Consider the following 17,890-nt stretch of genomic DNA (forward strand, 5'->3'; position numbering starts at 1 on the left):
TTTTTTATTATGCTAGAAATAGCTAACTCGTCTGCATGTGTGCGTATTAATTACTACGTATCATGCTAACTGCTAAGCCACTCTTTTAAGATTTTTAATCAAGGGGCATGCAATTGCTCGTGAATTTTTTTTTAATATCAAGAATATTTAAAGTGTCGTGGTATTTGGAATTACTTCAATAATCTACTTCGATTCAATCCTGTGCTTTCAATACCTCCGTTTCCTTTCTTTTTTGAATAATGAGTAACTTTGTATATATCAAACGAGCAAAATTCAAAACAGAATTACACTTCAGCCATGGCTAAACAAACCCCGAATTAAACAATAAATTGTCTAGAATAAAGCTGAACAAAACTTTAGTAAACCACAACAAAACATGCTACGAAAAAGAAAAGAAAGTGTACATAAGAAGTCACTTCATTTCATTATTACTAACATTATGTTACAGCTATGAACCGTCTAATGGTTCATGGTGCATGGCTATTACATATGTTTATCTAAGTGCTTTTTGAAGAAAACTGTTTCTGAAGATAGTTAACCACATTCTTGTTCAACTGGAAGGCTTTGGTCAGAACGTCAGGATTGATAAGAGGATTAGATCCAAATACAGTGTCTGCAATAGTAATGCGCCCCGGATTCTGGCTGCCGAGATCGAAAAGGCAAGGGCATCGGTACTTCCTACATTGAATTGGAAATGAATGAGACCAATTGGGAACACAAAGACGTCTCCCGCATTTAAAGCCTTCGTGAAGAGGCGGTTATCTGGGTTGGATGTGACAAAGCCAACATAGAGGGTACCCTTTATGACTGTAAAAATCTCAATGCCATGAGGGTGAATGTGGGGAGGATTTAGGCCATATGGTGCAAAGTCAACGCGAACCAAAGATACGCCTAATGTATTAAGGCCTATTATTTTGTCCACATTCAAAAGCGTGACGATCGACCCGAGTTGATTTGCAGTGCTTCGAGGAATGTTTAGGCCCTGGAAGAAGAAATCGTTGGCATTGGCAAGCTTTGGGTCCTTGCAGAACTTTCCATTCACAAATACTGCACAAAAAAAATTTGTTAATATCACAAGGCACTTAGATATATAATTAATAATGGTTTATAACGTGTAATGCAGAAATTAAAAAGGCCCATTTAAGTAATCCCTCCTAGCTATCATAACTACATTGATATGTAGATCCCATGGATGAGAAAAAAAAAATCCAGATTCTTCAAATGACTTCAAAAGAACATAATAATAATAACAAGAAGAAGAAGAAGAAGAAGAATGTGTTCATACCAGCATCAGTGGAAGTGTTAACAAAACACAAAAGTCTTGCAGAGGAGCAGGATCAAAGGCAGAGGCAACGGGGCATGCCAAAGCCACGAGTGCCAAAGCTATAACAAGGTAATTAAGAACCCCTTTCATGCTTATTTGTGGTTATGATCTCTTGCTTCTGTATACGGTGAGTTCTTGGTTTTGTGAGGGGTGAGAGATGTTGGGTGGGAGCATATCTATTTATAGCCGCGAGTCAATGAACCGGTCTATGTTTTTCACTAGATGGAGCCTCTAAGACTTGGAAAGCTATCGAATTTTTATTAAGCGGGTGAACCGGCTGTTATTTAGCCATATGCATTTAGTTTGCAGATATTAGAAATGCAGCCAAATCCGACCACTTCAATTAATTAATGGAATATAATAGTGCAGTTCTAATGCTGCTTTCTCCTATTATAAAAAAAAATCATGGCTTAAACTAGAATATAACAACCACGAATGCTTGTCGTTTTGGTAAATTCCAAGGGAGTCGATCTTCCAATTAATAACATGCAATTTGATAAAGTACTCCTTCAACCACCATGTTTGGGACAGAAATATAATTTACAATATTCTGCCACGATGTTTCATACGCTGAATGTCCTTTGGACTTTAGGTTGAATTTTTGTTTGATGAATGACGAGGAGGCATATACCCTGTTGGCCTGTTCTGTGAAGAAAAAAAGTAGCCATTCTCACGGCCCATCATTTTCATCAGAATAGTCATTCTAAGTTTTAAAGTATATAATAAACATTCTATCCCTTATCACATATATACTTTAACACTAAAATTATGTTTGGTACGCAGTTGCTTTTATTAGGAAATAAAATATATGATAATGATCTAACATTTGGAATAAAGATTCTTATCACCCATCGAAAATGACTATTTCTTAAATTGAGGAATAACTTTTCCTCTCAAATGTGAGTCGAATAGCTATTCCTCAATTTCAGGAATAACAATTCCCTCATGAATCATGATAATGACTATTTCATTTTATATTCTTTTATTTCTTAATAGAATAGTCATTCCAAGTGTCGAACGTACGTAACCTAAAATATTATATTTCACCTTCTTCTATTTATAATAAAAGTTATTTATTTTTCTTAACAAAATAGTCATTTTTCTTATATTGTCAATGTGTTCGGTTATTTTTTATTTTTTATTTTTATAGATAAATGTGTTCTGTTATAAGTATATTACTCTTGCTGCCTGCTGGCCGGTGCATGTTAATATATTACTATGCACGCAATACTCGATCAGTCAATTCACGATGTTTCAATTACGTAAGATTTTGTTCCTAAAATTTAAAAGTTCATAGTTAAATGATTTCTATTTAAAAATACAATTGACCTATTCAGGACCAACTTAAGAATTGATGCCGCATCAATGACGCGTTCGATCAGCATCTTCCTGATAATAATCCTAAAATTGTATTATATTTTATTGTTCCTCGTTTACGTGAATCTGTCTACCTGAAAACCCTAATATGACCATTTCAATTTATTTATAAATTGCGGAAAATTCAATTAAGTACAACAGTTAACTTTTTCAAAAGAAAAATGAACAAAGTTTAGAAGCCAATACGGGACGATGCATCATCGCCAAAACTTTGATTTTAATATATTTTTATTTACGCTTTTGCTCTCTCAATAAAAATGATCAGTTCCATCCTTTGGGGCAGGCTTAGTCTTACTCGGTTGGAAATACCTTCTAACTCCAACCTCACGATAGACTGAATCATTAGAAAAGCAAAATTGGAGCAACAACGTACTTAATATATAGAGAAAGCTTCACTGACCATCCTTGATATTTCATCACTTTTATGTACAATCATATCCTTAAATTTTTATAAGTATTAATTTAGTATATATATCTTTCAATTTTTTTTCAATTTTACTCGTCCGTTAGGATTTTTCGTTAAATCCTGTTGAAATTACCAAAATACTTTCTTTTTTTTTTTTTAAAAAAAAAAAAAACAAAAAATTAATTATTTAGGAATGTGTATTTTTGCAAATTCTATTAAAACTTGACCAACGGCTAAATCCTTGCAATTTTCGTTTCTTCTTTTTCCTAAAAAAAAAAAGGGATATTTTAAAAATTTTGACACATTTCCGTTATGATTTAATGGAAAATTCTAATAGAGGTGGGAAGTTAAAAAAGAAAAAGAAAAAAGAGTGTAAAATGGATACTCTAAATTGACAATTTTTAAAGTTTCTGAGTATGATTACAAAAGTGATGAAAGATCAAGGTGGTAAGTGAAGTTTTTCCCCACTCTCTCTCTCTCTCTCTATCTATCTATCTATCTATCTATAGGCTGAACATGACCAAGAGGACTTACTTTTACAAATTATGCATTTGATTAACAAATCATTTATTTTCGTTTTGAGCAGATTTCCATAGTCTCTTGGCTAATTTGGATTGATCTGGCCTTGGTGATAGTCTTTCCTTCGTTAAAATCTACTATGTATCACTCCTATTTTGCCTATGACATATATAGATACCCTTTCATACTCACGGCTCATTTCTTCCTGGGACTTATCATTCGGACTGGGATTTACTGTTCAGGTGGTATCGCGAGTACAGAAGTAAGAGTTTAACACATGAATGAATAAAATAAAACAATAACAGTGAAGAACTTATAGGAGGCTTTAACTGTTGACGTACAGTCTTGAAGAGACAACAATATTATCTTCTTTTACCCATTTTTCTTTAGTTTTGGTTTTTACTATATTTTCAACAAGGTAAAACTTATCAACAAAATCAAAACAGAGCATTTCTATTTCGACTTTACTTATTAATTTATTCCAATGACTTAAGAATTTTTTCTTTTGTTCGAGGTTGAACCTTTTTCGATAAACCCTTCTTCTTTCAATATTAGCTTCAGACTCAATAGCTTCAGACCTAAATTTAAAATACAATGAGAAACCTGTGCATAGCATGGGTTAGAGATTAAAGTTTTGTCCGTAATGCGTGGATTTATAAGCTAAACATGAAAAAAGATGATAATTTAAGCTAAATTTCTTTCTAGATATATAACTAGGGGCGTACATGCGGATGCAGATTTTGTTTATTTGCAGTAATTATAACTGCATTTGTACCATATTCTTACAAACCGCATTTGTGTGATTATTACGTTTATTATCAGCTATTCGCATATTACATAATTGGTCTTTTGGGCCTTCTATGGGTCTCTAATATTAAAGCATATTTTTTAAAAAAAATTAAATAATTTGAAAATAATTTCGGTCAATTTTTAGTGTCCTGACTTGTTTTATAATTTTTTATAAGTCCTATTATTTTGAAATATATTGATTTCAAATTATTTTCTCCTTTTTGCCCAAGTATTTCATGAGAAAGTAATACAACCAACAGTATTAATGTAAATATAACTTATACCTAGCCATAGGGGACACAGGCTCATTAGTCTTTAATCCTATGCCATAGGGGATGCAAGCCCATTGGTCTTTAATCCTATGCCATAGGGAATGCAAGTCCATTGTCTTCTTTAATCCGGTGCCATAAGGGATGCAAGCCCATTGGTCTTTAATCCTATGCCATAGGGGATGCAAGCCCATTGGATTTTAATTCTATGACGTAAAGGATACAAGCCCATTACTCTTTAACCTAACCATAGGGGATACTAGCTCATTGGTTTTTAATCCTATGCCATAGGGGATACAAGCCCATTGGTCTTTAACCTAACCATAGGGGATACTAGCACATTAGTCTTTAAAGCTGTGCTATAGGGAATGCAAGACCATTAGTCTTTCACCTAGCCATAGGTGATACAAGCCCATTAGTCTTTAATCCTATGCCATAGGGGATGCAAGCCCTTTGTTCTTCTTTAATCTGGTGCCATAGGGGATGCAAACCATTGGTCTTTAATCTCGTGCCATAGGGGATGCTAGCCCGTTAGTCATTAATCCTATGCCATAGGGGATGCAAGCCCATTGGTCTTTAATCCTATGTCATTGAGGATACAAGCCTATTGGTCTTTAATCCTATGTCATTGAGGATACAAGCCCATTGGTCTTTAACCTAACTATTGGGGATACTAGCCCATTGGTCTTTCACACACTATGCCAAAGGGGATACCGGCCCTAAGGTCTTTTCCAACCCATTGCTTTATGCTCAAAACCATATACCTTTGCTTTTCAAGAACTATGTCTTTAATACATGCTTTTTTTATAAAACAATAACCAATCAACATGTTATTTTGCTAAATCATAATTCGCATAATTGAAATCCCAACAATAGCAAGCAATAGAACACATTAAAACAATATTCAAATCATATTTCACAATCAATCTAAAGTCCACATAAAGATCATTGATATATCTTATCATAATTGAAACTACTCAAAACATCCAAAAACACATATTAAACATAATGTCAGTTTGGCATGAAAATAACATATTACAATTACCCTCCTAACCCCCGCTCGATTGTCACGGCTATTACAATTACCCTCCTAAACTTTAAAAGCTCTCAATTTAAAGAATCCATCTTTTAATTAATGTCAATTTCCCTAATTCGTTACGATTTTCTGTTAAATTAAATCAAAATTATGAAAATAACCCCCCTTTTTTTTTTTAAAGAAAAAAAAAAAAATCAAAGATTGAGGTGTCGTTTTTTTTGCAAATTTCATTAAATCCTCACCAATGCCTAAATCCTTACAATTTTTTTCCTTTGTTTTTTCCACAAAGAAAGAGGTATATATTTTGAAAATTTTGACTCCCCCTCCATTAGAATTTACTATTAAATCCTAACTGAGGGTGAATTGAAAATATTAAAAGATGGATACTAAATAGAGAGTTTTTAAAGTTTAGGGGATAATTGCAAATGTGGTAGAAATTCAGGAGCATTAAATGCAGTTCCCTTTCCGTTAGGATTTATTGTTAAATCCTAACTGAGGGTGAATTGAAAAAATTAAACGATGGGCACTAAATAGAGAGGTTTTAAAGTTTAGGGAATAATTGCAAATGTGGTGGAACTTCAGGAGCATCAAGTGTAGTTCCCTTTTCTTTTTCGCTTTTGCTTTTTGTTTTTTTCTAGTTCTCATTTCAAATTGTATATATATATATATATATATATATATATATATATATATATATATATATATATATATATATATATATATATATATATATATATATATAGATATAGATATATATATAGATATTTCTTTTAATTTTGTTTTTTTTGTCAATTTGGTTGTTTTTTTTAGGAGTGTGTTTGGGTTTAATTTGCTCTTCTTATTGTGAGATGTCAATCATGCCTTGGGGGACTAGACAAGTTTTAGGTAGTTTGGGGAAACATTATGACAATTAAAAGTGTGGGAGAACATTAATTGTCAATTAGAATGGTAGTACGAGGGAAGCATATGGAGTTTTTCCAAGAAAGATAAAGAGAAGGTAGTTGGTGGAAGAAGGTGTAACATTATTTTAGGTGATATTATAACATCAATATTGCTGAAGTTGCAGCAGCATCTTAATTATGCAGCTACATCCCAAAGGCATGGAGCAATTGCAGCCAAAATTGAAGCACAGTTTCAGAAAATAAAGCTAGCTATAGCTAGCTAGAGACGGTGCTTGCTTATGTTACAACCTCAATAATATATATGCACTCTCTTCACTCTTTCAAACCAAAAACGAAAGAGAACCATATCTAAAGGCAAAAACAAAACGTAAAAGGAAAAAACACTATCATCTCTATTCTCTCATTTCCTCTCACGCACGCCGCCAGCGTAAGTTTCTAACCTCTCATCTCTCTCTTTCTGTCGCATTTACAGTCGACTCTCGTCACCGCACTGCCTCCCTCAGCCCTCGTCAGGCTGCACATCCCTCATCTAGGTATCTCAAACAGTCGGTGGATTAAAAATTTCATTAAATTTAATCGTGCACTCGCTCTACCTTACCATGCAGGCTGTGTAAAAAAAAAAAGAGAGTATATAAGCAAACATTTTATTTCATTATAATTATATATTGCTATGACATTACAACAAGGGAAACATGCAAAACTTTATTCACACTATCTAATAGTTCATTATGGCTATTTCATATAGTTGTCTAATTGAACCGTTTCTCGAGATAGTCGATCACTTTGTTGTCCACTTGGAAGACCTTGGTGAGAACATTTGGACTGATGAGAGGATTGGATCCAAAGACAGCCTTTGCTATGGTGATGAGCCAAGGATTTTGACTGCCAAGGCTGGCAAAATTAACATCATTAGTCTTTCCCACATTAAACTGGAAGTGAATGAGACTAATTGGAAAGACGAAGACGTCTCCTGCATATAGAGTTTTAGTGAAGAGAAGGTTATCTGGGTTAGATGTGACAAAGCCAACATACAGAGTACCATCTACGACTACTAGAATTAATTTCGGTGGCACGAGGGTGAGTGTGGGGTGGATTTACACCATATGGTGCAAAGTCTAAGCGAGCTAAGGATATATCTAGTGTGTTGAGGCCAAGTATTTGGTCTACATTCAAAAGAGTGACATTCGACCCTACACTACAAAAAAAATTAAGAATTCTCTAGAAATTGGAAAAAACGGTATGAAAAACGTTCCAGACGGTTTCAAACCGTCCAGAATAATGTATCGCTAATCTGGATTATGGACAGTTTGGGCCAAACCGTCTAGAAAAATTCTGGACGGTTTTGGCCAAAACCGTCCAGAATAATTAATTATTATTTTAAAAACAAAATCTATGCGTGAGTTTGAATATAATTTTTTTTTTTTTGTCCGGACATCTTGCTCATTTGCAAATCCACTGGAAATCACTGGGTTCACCGTTCATCTCCCTCATTTGCAGATCTAAATATCTCCCTCATTTGCAAACAAACCTGGCACCAAAAATCACTGGGTTCATCTCCAAAAATCACTGTCTCTTCATTGTCAACCGATTTCCCTTCCTTTTCATTCGATTTCCTTTTGTCTGTAGCGGTCAATGTCTTTGGTGCACGTTTTTCTTCGTCTCGTCCGAAGGATCTGCCCAAAATGCAAAACGCAACAATGAAGACCCAAATATTCCACGTGGCCATGTGGTCACGCGTATTAATTACGCGTGGCCACATGGCCACGTGTACAAATTACACGTGGCTAAAATATTCCTTTTTTTTTTATAATTTTTTCAGGAATTGCATTTTTTAAAATTTTTTTTTTTAAGATTTAAAATTTTAGTCACGTGTTTTATTGGCCATGTGGCTTATTGCCACATCGCCAATTAGCCATGTGCATAATAAGACACGTGGCTAAAATATTCATATTTTTTTCAAAAATTGAAATTTTTTCTGAATTTTTTTGAGGTTAAAATTTTAGCCACATGGTTTATGTGCCATGTGGCCAATTGGCCACGTGGTACATAAACCACGAGGGTAAGCAATTTCCTCAAATCCACTTTTCATTTCCCCCCCCCCCCCCCCCCCAGCTCTTTTTTTTTTTTTTTTTTTTTCATTTCCCCTGGCCATTTTTCTTTTCATTTTCTCCTCTCTCATTTTCATTTCCCCACGCCCCCTTTGACTTTTATTTTCATTTTCCTTTTCTTTTTTCTTCCTTCTTCCCCTTTTTCCCTTGCATAGACACCATTCCTTCTTCTCTCTCTCTTTTTTTTTTTTTTTTTTTTTTTTTTTTTTTTTTTCACACAAACAGGGAGATGGAAAGGGAGACTGAGAGAGTTGGAGAGAGAGCCCTGGTTGACGACGGTGCCAGAGTCCGGAGGGTCATGGCTCGACGGCAGTGAAGCCAAGGGGGTGTTTTTCCGGCGTTTTTTGAGGGGTTTTTTTTTTCTTTTCTTCTGTTTCTTTGAGTTCTCTGATCTGAAAGTTTGTAATTTTTGGTTTTTGTTATTGATTTTTGGTGATTGTTGGTGATTTTTTGGTAATGCGGGTCAACTTCATGGAGGATTTTTGGTGATTTTTTGGGGGATTTCCTGGATTGGATTTCATGGGGAATGAAGGTGATTTTTGGTGATTGTTGGTGATTTTTTGGTATTTTGTTGGAGATTTTTCTGGTGTTTTGTTGGTATTTTTTGGTAATGTGGTCGACGGAGGATTTTTGGGGGATTTTCTAGATCGGATTTCATGGGAAAGTTTTGTAGTGATTTCGCCGGCCTTGCAGAAATTTCCGGCGAGGGAAAAAAAAAATCGCAAAAAAAGTTTCTAGCGAGGGCACTGGCGAAAAAAAAAATGAAAAATAAAAAAGAAAAAGGAAGAAGAATTTCTGTTCTTCTTCTTCTTTTTTTTTTTTTAAAAAAAATATGGTGTTAGTAACGTGTGTTAGTTCCACGTGACTAAAAGTGCCTATTATTTTTTCCAAAAATAAAATGCATTTAGCCACGTGTGATTGGCACATGGCTAAATAGCCACATATATAAAATGACACGTTTCTAAATATACATTTAGCAACAATCGAATTCATTATACGTACCCCACGTGGCTAACTGCACGTGGCTAATTGTAAGTGACTAAAAACAAAGTTTTTTGTTGTGTATAGCCGGGAGTGAATGAAGCGATGTATGTTTTTCACTAACCTTTTGTACTGTGTGATAACAACGTACGTACCTTACATGCGCACAGCACCAACCTAACCACTAAGTAGGTGTTAAAGTTGATAGCTCTTTCACTAATTTATATGGATATGTTGACAATAAACAATGCCTACCAACATTTTGTTTCAGCTTAATGAGGTGGAGAATACTGACTAAAAGTTGTTATGAAAGACGACGATACGTTGGATCCTCTCACCATGGATGAGAATCAATTTTCATTGTCTGGCAGAAAGGGTTACGTTATTACGTAAACATAATTGACAGACTTCTCAACCAAATTCCACAGGATATATGAACGCTAACTGGCCAGTTTGGAATTGGAAAACTACAAAAATAGTTGCATTTTGCCACTTATAGTTTGCCACGTGTACAGACACAATACACGTGGCAAATTGGTCGCCATGTATGCATGGCCACGTGTGCGACTCATGCTGGATCTGAATGTGACTAACTGAACATCTTGCCGCGTGTATTATAATACACGTGGCAGATTAGACACTTGTATATATCATATTACACGTGTCTGACTGTCAGCCATGTGTATTAAATACACGTGTATTCCAATACTCGTGGCCATCTGGCCATGTGTACTATGACTGTCAGACACGTGTATGAAGATACACGTGGCAATTTTTGTTTTTTGTAAAAAAAAATTAAATTGTATTTTTTATTTAATTGAAAAACTACATAAATAAAAATCATTTAGGACTTCAGTATATTGAGATTGGCTCTAAATAGGTTGGCTGAACTTCAAACAACTATTAGTTTTTGACTTATGGTGACAATTGAGTGGATCGAATTAAATCAACATCAAACTTTAAAAAACATTAGTCATAAAATGCTACTTGTCGCAGATTGGACCAACATAAAACCATTTTATATATTAAATTTTAGTTCTTTTTCAGCCTACTTTTTATTAAGCATTGTTAGTGCAATTGTTACACAAATATTGAACGTATATGCACTAAAGTATGAAACTGTTGGAAATTTTTGGTTTATTTAATAATTTTGACCATCTTAAAACCATTTAAAATGTTAAATTTTGGTTATTGTGCAGGTCATATAACTATTTTTAGTGCACTATTTAATAAATTCTTGTTAATTAGTTCACATTTTCTTTTGTCGTAAGAGTATTGTTACAACCCCTCCATAAACACGTCTTGACCACCCCTGGCCCATATATGGATCTTGTAGATCCCTTTCCACAAGTTGCTATGCTTTTTTATATTTGAGCTTTCTCCTTTTTTTTTTTTTTTTTTTTTTCAAATCTCTTTCTTTTTTAAGATTACAAGCGCTTCTAACCAAAAGAATTCCTATTCTGAGTACCAATTCACACCAATTGATCTTGTTGCTTGGTGGGACTAATAGCCAAACGACAAATAAACTTTAAAAATTTCTTCTATCAAATAAACTTTCCATGGTCAATTGTATCGTCATCAATAAGTTCATTTACACAAACTTTGTATATATCTTCATCCACAGTCAATATTAGCGATGAATTACAACATCATCACTATTTTGTCTTTAACGACAGAGTATTTGTGACGACTTTGTCAATACCGACCACTGCAGGTTTTAGTAACGACTAAGCTAATCTTTTTTTATTATGCTAGAAATAGCTAACTCGTCTGCATGTGTGCGTATTAATTACTACGTATCATGCTAACTGCTAAGCCACTCTTTTAAGATTTTTAATCAAGGGGCATGCAATTGCTCGTGAATTTTTTTTTAATATCAAGAATATTTAAAGTGTCGTGGTATTTGGAATTACTTCAATAATCTACTTCGATTCAATCCTGTGCTTTCAATACCTCCGTTTCCTTTCTTTTTTGAATAATGAGTAACTTTGTATATATCAAACGAGCAAAATTCAAAACAGAATTACACTTCAGCCATGGCTAAACAAACCCCGAATTAAACAATAAATTGTCTAGAATAAAGCTGAACAAAACTTTAGTAAACCACAACAAAACATGCTACGAAAAAGAAAAGAAAGTGTACATAAGAAGTCACTTCATTTCATTATTACTAACATTATGTTACAGCTATGAACCGTCTAATGGTTCATGGTGCATGGCTATTACATATGTTTATCTAAGTGCTTTTTGAAGAAAACTGTTTCTGAAGATAGTTAACCACATTCTTGTTCAACTGGAAGGCTTTGGTCAGAACGTCAGGATTGATAAGAGGATTAGATCCAAATACAGTGTCTGCAATAGTAATGCGCCCGGATTCTGGCTGCCGAGATCGAAAAGGCAAGGGCATCGGTACTTCCTACATTGAATTGGAAATGAATGAGACCAATTGGGAACACAAAGACGTCTTCCGCATTTAAAGCCTTCGTGAATAGGCGGTTATCTGGGTTGGATGTGACAAAGCCAACATAGAGGGTACCCTTTATGATTGTAAAATCTCAGTGGCATGAGGGTGAATGTGGGGAGGATTTAGGCCATATGGTGCAAAGTCAATGCGAGCCAAAGATACACCTAATGTATTAAGGCCTATTATTTTGTCCACATTCAAAAGCGTGACGTTTGATCGACCCGAGTTGATTTGCAGTGCTTCTAGGAATGTTTAGGCCCTGGAAGAAGAAATCGTTGGCATTGGCAAGCTTTGGGTCCTTGCAGAACTTTCCATTCCCAAATACTGCACAAAGAAAAATTTGTTAATATCACAAGGCACTTAGATATATAATTAATGGATCATGATAATGCATGACTATTTCATTTTATATTCTTCTATTTCTTAATAGAATAGTCATTCCAAGTGTCGAACGTACGTAACCTAAAATATTATATTTCACCTTCTTCTATTTATAATAAAAATTATTTATTTTTCTTAACAAAATAGTCATTTTTCTTATATTGTCAATGTGTTTGGTTATTATTTATTATTTATTTTTTATTTTTATAGATAAATGTGTTCTGTTATAAGTATATTACTCTTGCTGCCTGCTGGCCGATGCTTGTTAATATATTACTATGCACGCAATACTCGATCAGTCAATTCACGATGTTTCGATTACGTAAGATTTTGTTCCTAAAATTTAAAAGTTCATAGTTAAATGATTTCTATTTAAACATATAATTGACCTACATATTCAGGACCAACTTAAGAATTGATGCCGCATCAATAACGCGTTCGATCAGCATCTTCCTGATAATCATCCTAAAATTGTATTATATTTTATTGTTCCTCATGTACGTGAATCTGTCTACCTGAAAACCCTAATATGACCATTTCAATTTATTTATAAATTGCAGAAAATCCAATTAAGTACAACAATTAACTTTTTCAAAAGAAAAAATGAACAAAGTTTAGAAGCCAATACTGGACGATGCATCATCGCCAAAACTTTGATTTTAATATATTTTTTATTTACGCTTATGCTCTCTCAATAAAAATGATAAGTTCCATCCTTTGGGGCAAGCGTAGTTTTACTCGGTTGGAAATACCTTCTAACTCCAACCTCACGATAGACTGAATCATTAGAAAAGTAAAATTGGAGCAACAAGGTACTTAATATATAGAGAAAGCTTCACTGACCATCCTTGATATTTCATCACTTTTATGTACAATCATATCCTTAAATTTTTAAAATTATTAATTTAGTATATATATCTTTTAATTTTTTTCAATTTTACTCGTCCGTTAGGATTTTCCGTTAAATCCTGTTAAAATTACCAAAATACATTTTTTTTAATAAAATAAAAAATAAAAAATTAATTATTTAGGAGTGTGTGTTTTTGCAAATTCTGTTAAATCTTGACCAACGGCTAAATCCTTGCAATTTTTGTTTCTTCTTTTTCCTAAAAAAAAATATAGATATTTTAAAAATTTTGACACATTTACGTTATGATTTAATGGAAAATTCTAATAGAGGGGGGAAGTTAAAAAAATAAAAAATAAAAAGTGTAAAATGGATACACTAAATTGACAATTTTTAAAGTTTATAAGTATGATTACAAAAGTGATGAAAGATCAAGGTGGTAAGTGAAGTTTTTCCCCTCTCTCTCTCTCTCTCTCTCTCTCTCTCTCTCTCTCTCTCTCTCTCTCTCTCTCTCTCTCTCTCTATATATATATATATATATATATATATATATATATATATATAGGCTGAATATGACCAAGAGGACTTGCTTTTACAAATTATGCATTTGATTAATAAATCATTTATTTCGTTTTGAGCGGAATTCCATAGTCTCTTGGCTAATTTGGATTGGTCTGGCCTTGGTGATAATCTTTCCTTCGTTAAAATCTATTATGTATCACTCCTATTTTGCCTATGACATATATAGATACCCTTTCATACTCACGGCTCATTTCTTCCTGGGACTTATCATTCGGCCTGGGATTTACTGTTCAGGTGGTATCGCGAGTACATAAGTAAGAGTTTAACACATGAATGAATAAAATAAAACAATAACAGTGAAGAACTTTTATGAGGCTTTAACTGTTGACGTACAGTCTTGAAGAGACAACAATATTATCTTCTTTTACCCATTTTTCTTTAGTTTTGGTTTTTACTATATTTTCAACAATGTAAAACTTATCAACAAAATCAAAACAGAGCATTTCTATTTTGACTTTACTTATTAATTTATTCCAATGACTTAAGAATTTTTTTCTTTTGCACGAGGTTGAACCTTTTTCTATAAACCCTTCTTCTTTCAATATTAGCTTCAAACTCAACAGCTTCAGACCTAAATTTAAAATACAATGAGAAACCTGTGCATAGAATGGGTTAGAGCTTAGTGTTTTGTCCGTAATGCGTGGATTTATAAGCTAAACATTCAAAAAGATGATAATTTAAGCTAAATTTCTTTCTAGATATATAACTAGGGGTGTACATGCGGATGCAGATGTTGTATAATTTCAGTATTATAACTGCATCTGTACCATATTCTTACAAACCGCATCCGTGTGATTATTACGTTTATTATCCGTTGTTCGCATATTACATAATTGGTCTTTTGGGCCTTCTATGGGTCTCTAATATTAAAGCATATTTAAAAAAAAAAAATGAATAATTTGAAAATAATTTCGGTCAATTTTTAGTGTCCTGACTTGTTTTATAATTTATTATAAGTACTATTATTTTGAAATATATTGATTTCAAATCATTTTCTCCTTTTTGCTCAAGTATTTCATGAGAAAGTAATACAACCAACTGTATTAATGTAAATATAACTTATACCTAATCCAAAACAACATCATTTTGGTATTAAACAGCAAAGCGACGTCAGGTTGGTGAATTTATTAAATATAATATATAAAATATATATTATATATAAAAGGTATGCGGATACAATTGATAACCACATCCACATACCCTAAAACTGCAATTTGCGTCTATAAGAAATGCTCTTAAAAAAAGACGAGAATGATAAAAAGTTTCTCGGCATTTCTGTTTATGCCGAGAAAAATTAACCATTATTTAAATTTAATGATTTCCACAATAACATTTCTTTTCTTTTTCTTTTACATTATTATTACTTAGTAATAAATTTTCTCAAAAATATTTTTGAAATTGAATTCTAATGTAGTCATTGAAAAAAAGAGTGAGAATTAGAAGATTTAAAAAAAAAGTTGAGAGTCAAGATTGATTTCAAAAGAATTTGAAAGTTTTAAAAAATTTTAAATTTTAAAGTTTAAAGTTAAGATTGATTTAAAAATAAAAAATAAAATAATATACCATAAATAATAATATTACCTCCCAAAACATCAGTTTGGATAATTTATACATAATCCAAAACATTGCATCATTTTAGTATTAAATACCAAAACGACGTCGGTTTGGTGAATTTATTAAATATAACATATAAAATAAATATTATATATAAAGGGTATTAATCGCATCCACATACCCTAAAATTGTAATCTGCGTTTACATAATTAAGAATAGTAGATAGGGGGGGATTAATATCTTCTCGCGTATCCATTCCTATATAATATAAACAAAAAAGTAAACAAGTATATACATGCAGGCCATGCTCGCCAGTGTAAAGACACATATTCAAAACACACGGAATTAAGGGATCGATGTTGATTTGGTCTGATGAGAGACATATAAGAGTACTGCCAGAACGCTTCGGCCATTTCAGCTTCAAACATATATCTATCAATGTTCCGTACGCGCGTTCATTCGGGAATTGGCAAAAACCTACAGTAGATCGAACTGCACTGTTCCATTAAACAAACTCGTCAAATTTGGTTGCATGTTAATTTATTACTTGTTAAAGAATGGTTCACTCATTAAATAAAACGATATTTGAAGACTTAGCAACCCTTATGATCTTCTCCACGGAAGTTAAAACATAGACCCGTTCAGTGACTCGCCTCCATAAATAGTCATCTTCCAATGCAACATTTCTCACCCTTCACCCAATAAGCAAGAATACACAGCTAGCATACTCAAAGCTGGAGATAACCTCAAAAATGATGAAAGCCGTTCCTAACTACCTATAACCGTGCTCGTCTTGGCTTTGGCATGCTCTCTTGCCTCTGCATATGACCCCAGTCCTCTGAAAGATTTCTGAGTTTCAACCAACGATTCTGCTTCTGGAGGTATGAAGTCATTTGAAGCATTTGTCCATAATATTGTATTTTTGCTCGATTCTTTTTATATAACCTGCTTTTCCTTCTCCATGAATTTGTGAATGGAAAGTTCTGCAAGGACTCCAAGCTTGTCTCTGCCAATGATTTCTTCTTCTCCGTACTAAACATTCCCAGAGACACGTCAAATCCACTTGGATCGACGGTCACTCTCCTCAATATGGACAAAATACTAGGCCTCAACACTTTAGGCATATCCTTGGCTCACATTAACTTTGCACCAAACTGCCTAAATCCTCCCCACATTCACCCTCGTGGAACCGAGATCCTTGTAGTCCTAGAGGGTGCTCTATTAGTTGGCTTTGTCACATCCAACACAAATAACCGTCTCTTCACCAAAGTTCTTAACGCTGGAGACGTCTTTGTCTTCCCAATTGGTCTCATTCACTTCCAATTTTATACTGGGCATACCAATGCCGTAGCCATTGCCGGTCTCAGCAGCCAAAATCCTGGGATCATCACCATAGCAAATGCAGTCTTAGGATCTAATCCTCCAATCAATCTTGATGTTCTCGCCAAGGCCTTCCAACTAGACAGAAACATGATTAATTATCTTCAGAAAATGTTCTAGTGGGAAAATAATTAGAATGACATTTGTAATTGCCAATAATGAATCATTAGATGGTTCAGATAGAGCTTGCCATTATTCCCTTCTTGTAACACCATATCAATAACTTTAATGAATCAAAATTCTTTCTTATATGCTGTTTCTCCTTTTTCTTTTTTTGTCACGAAGTGATAATTGAGGTAGAACAAGTGCACGATTAAAGTTAATTACATTTTGAATCCACAATGTTTGAGACATCACTTTTAACTTCTCTCGAAACATGCCCTTCATATATTCTCTTTTGCATGTTTACAACTCACATGAAATACCTTTTAGACAATTGTGAACTCTACTTTGTGAAAATTAATAATTAATTAATAGAAAAATGAAAATGATGTACTTTGTAAATACATGCATACAAAAGACAGTGAAAAATGATTGCATCGTATGACAGGGTACACTGAGACGTGCGGGATAACAATCATGGGCTTACTGTACAGGTTAACATTATGGTCAAAGGTTTTTTTTTTTTTTGAATGTTTGGCCTTGACGTACATCCCAGTGTTTAATTAGTGGTCACTTTAGACGTACGTCACTAGCGGCGTGGGACATCCGAGGTCGGACTCTTTCGAGCTACAATTGATGGATGCTAGCGTACAATATACGAGGAACTAGTATTGTATTACAGGTCCCTTGGGATAGCGCCAACTTTGCGGAAATGGGTTAATATCTCGAGTAGACTATATGGAGTTTAACTATGACATGATTCTTTTATTATTGCATATACTTTATCTATATTGCATTCATGATCTTTTTATCAAATAAGGAACTATAAATTTACATTGGTGCATGTGATTTATATTTTAAACATTTCA

General features: G+C 33.6%; 1 protein-coding gene and 2 pseudogenes across 1 annotated transcript; 1 reads left to right on the top strand and 2 right to left on the bottom strand.

The window, feature by feature from the left end:
- Positions 1-375: 375 nt before the first annotated feature.
- LOC133882676 (germin-like protein subfamily 1 member 7) lies at positions 376-1,462 on the bottom strand (annotated as a pseudogene).
- A 5,909-nt stretch (positions 1,463-7,371) lies between these two features.
- LOC133881053 (germin-like protein subfamily 1 member 7) lies at positions 7,372-8,348 on the bottom strand. Its single transcript, XM_062320016.1, has 3 exons — positions 8,098-8,348; positions 7,655-7,817; positions 7,372-7,551 (listed from the first exon to the last, which is right to left on the bottom strand). Exons 1-3 carry the CDS (start codon positions 8,346-8,348, stop codon positions 7,372-7,374), a joined length of 594 nt encoding a protein of 197 aa, XP_062176000.1.
- Positions 8,349-11,926: 3,578 nt separating this feature from the next.
- Positions 11,927-17,054, top strand: LOC133882658 (germin-like protein subfamily 1 member 7; annotated as a pseudogene).
- Positions 17,055-17,890: the final 836 nt, after the last annotated feature.

The sequence above is a fragment of the Alnus glutinosa genome, chromosome 11 (assembly GCF_958979055.1).
Source record: "Alnus glutinosa chromosome 11, dhAlnGlut1.1, whole genome shotgun sequence".
Classification (NCBI taxonomy): Eukaryota; Viridiplantae; Streptophyta; class Magnoliopsida; order Fagales; family Betulaceae; genus Alnus; species Alnus glutinosa.

What these genes read in the sequence shown, in the direction of transcription:
- LOC133881053 (XM_062320016.1), bottom strand. Translation starts at nt 8,348, where the DNA reads ATGGCCACGTGGAATATTTGGGTCTTCATTGTTGCGTTTTGCATTTTG. An exon ending in GCAAATGAGGGAGATGAACG is followed by an intron (nt 7,818 to 8,097) that starts GTGAACCCAGTG and finishes TTTTTTTTGTAG; the next exon opens with TGTAGGGTCGAATGTCACTC. An exon ending in GTAGTCGTAGATGGTACTCT is followed by an intron (nt 7,552 to 7,654) that starts GTATGTTGGCTT and finishes ATTCACTTCCAG; the next exon opens with TTTAATGTGGGAAAGACTAA.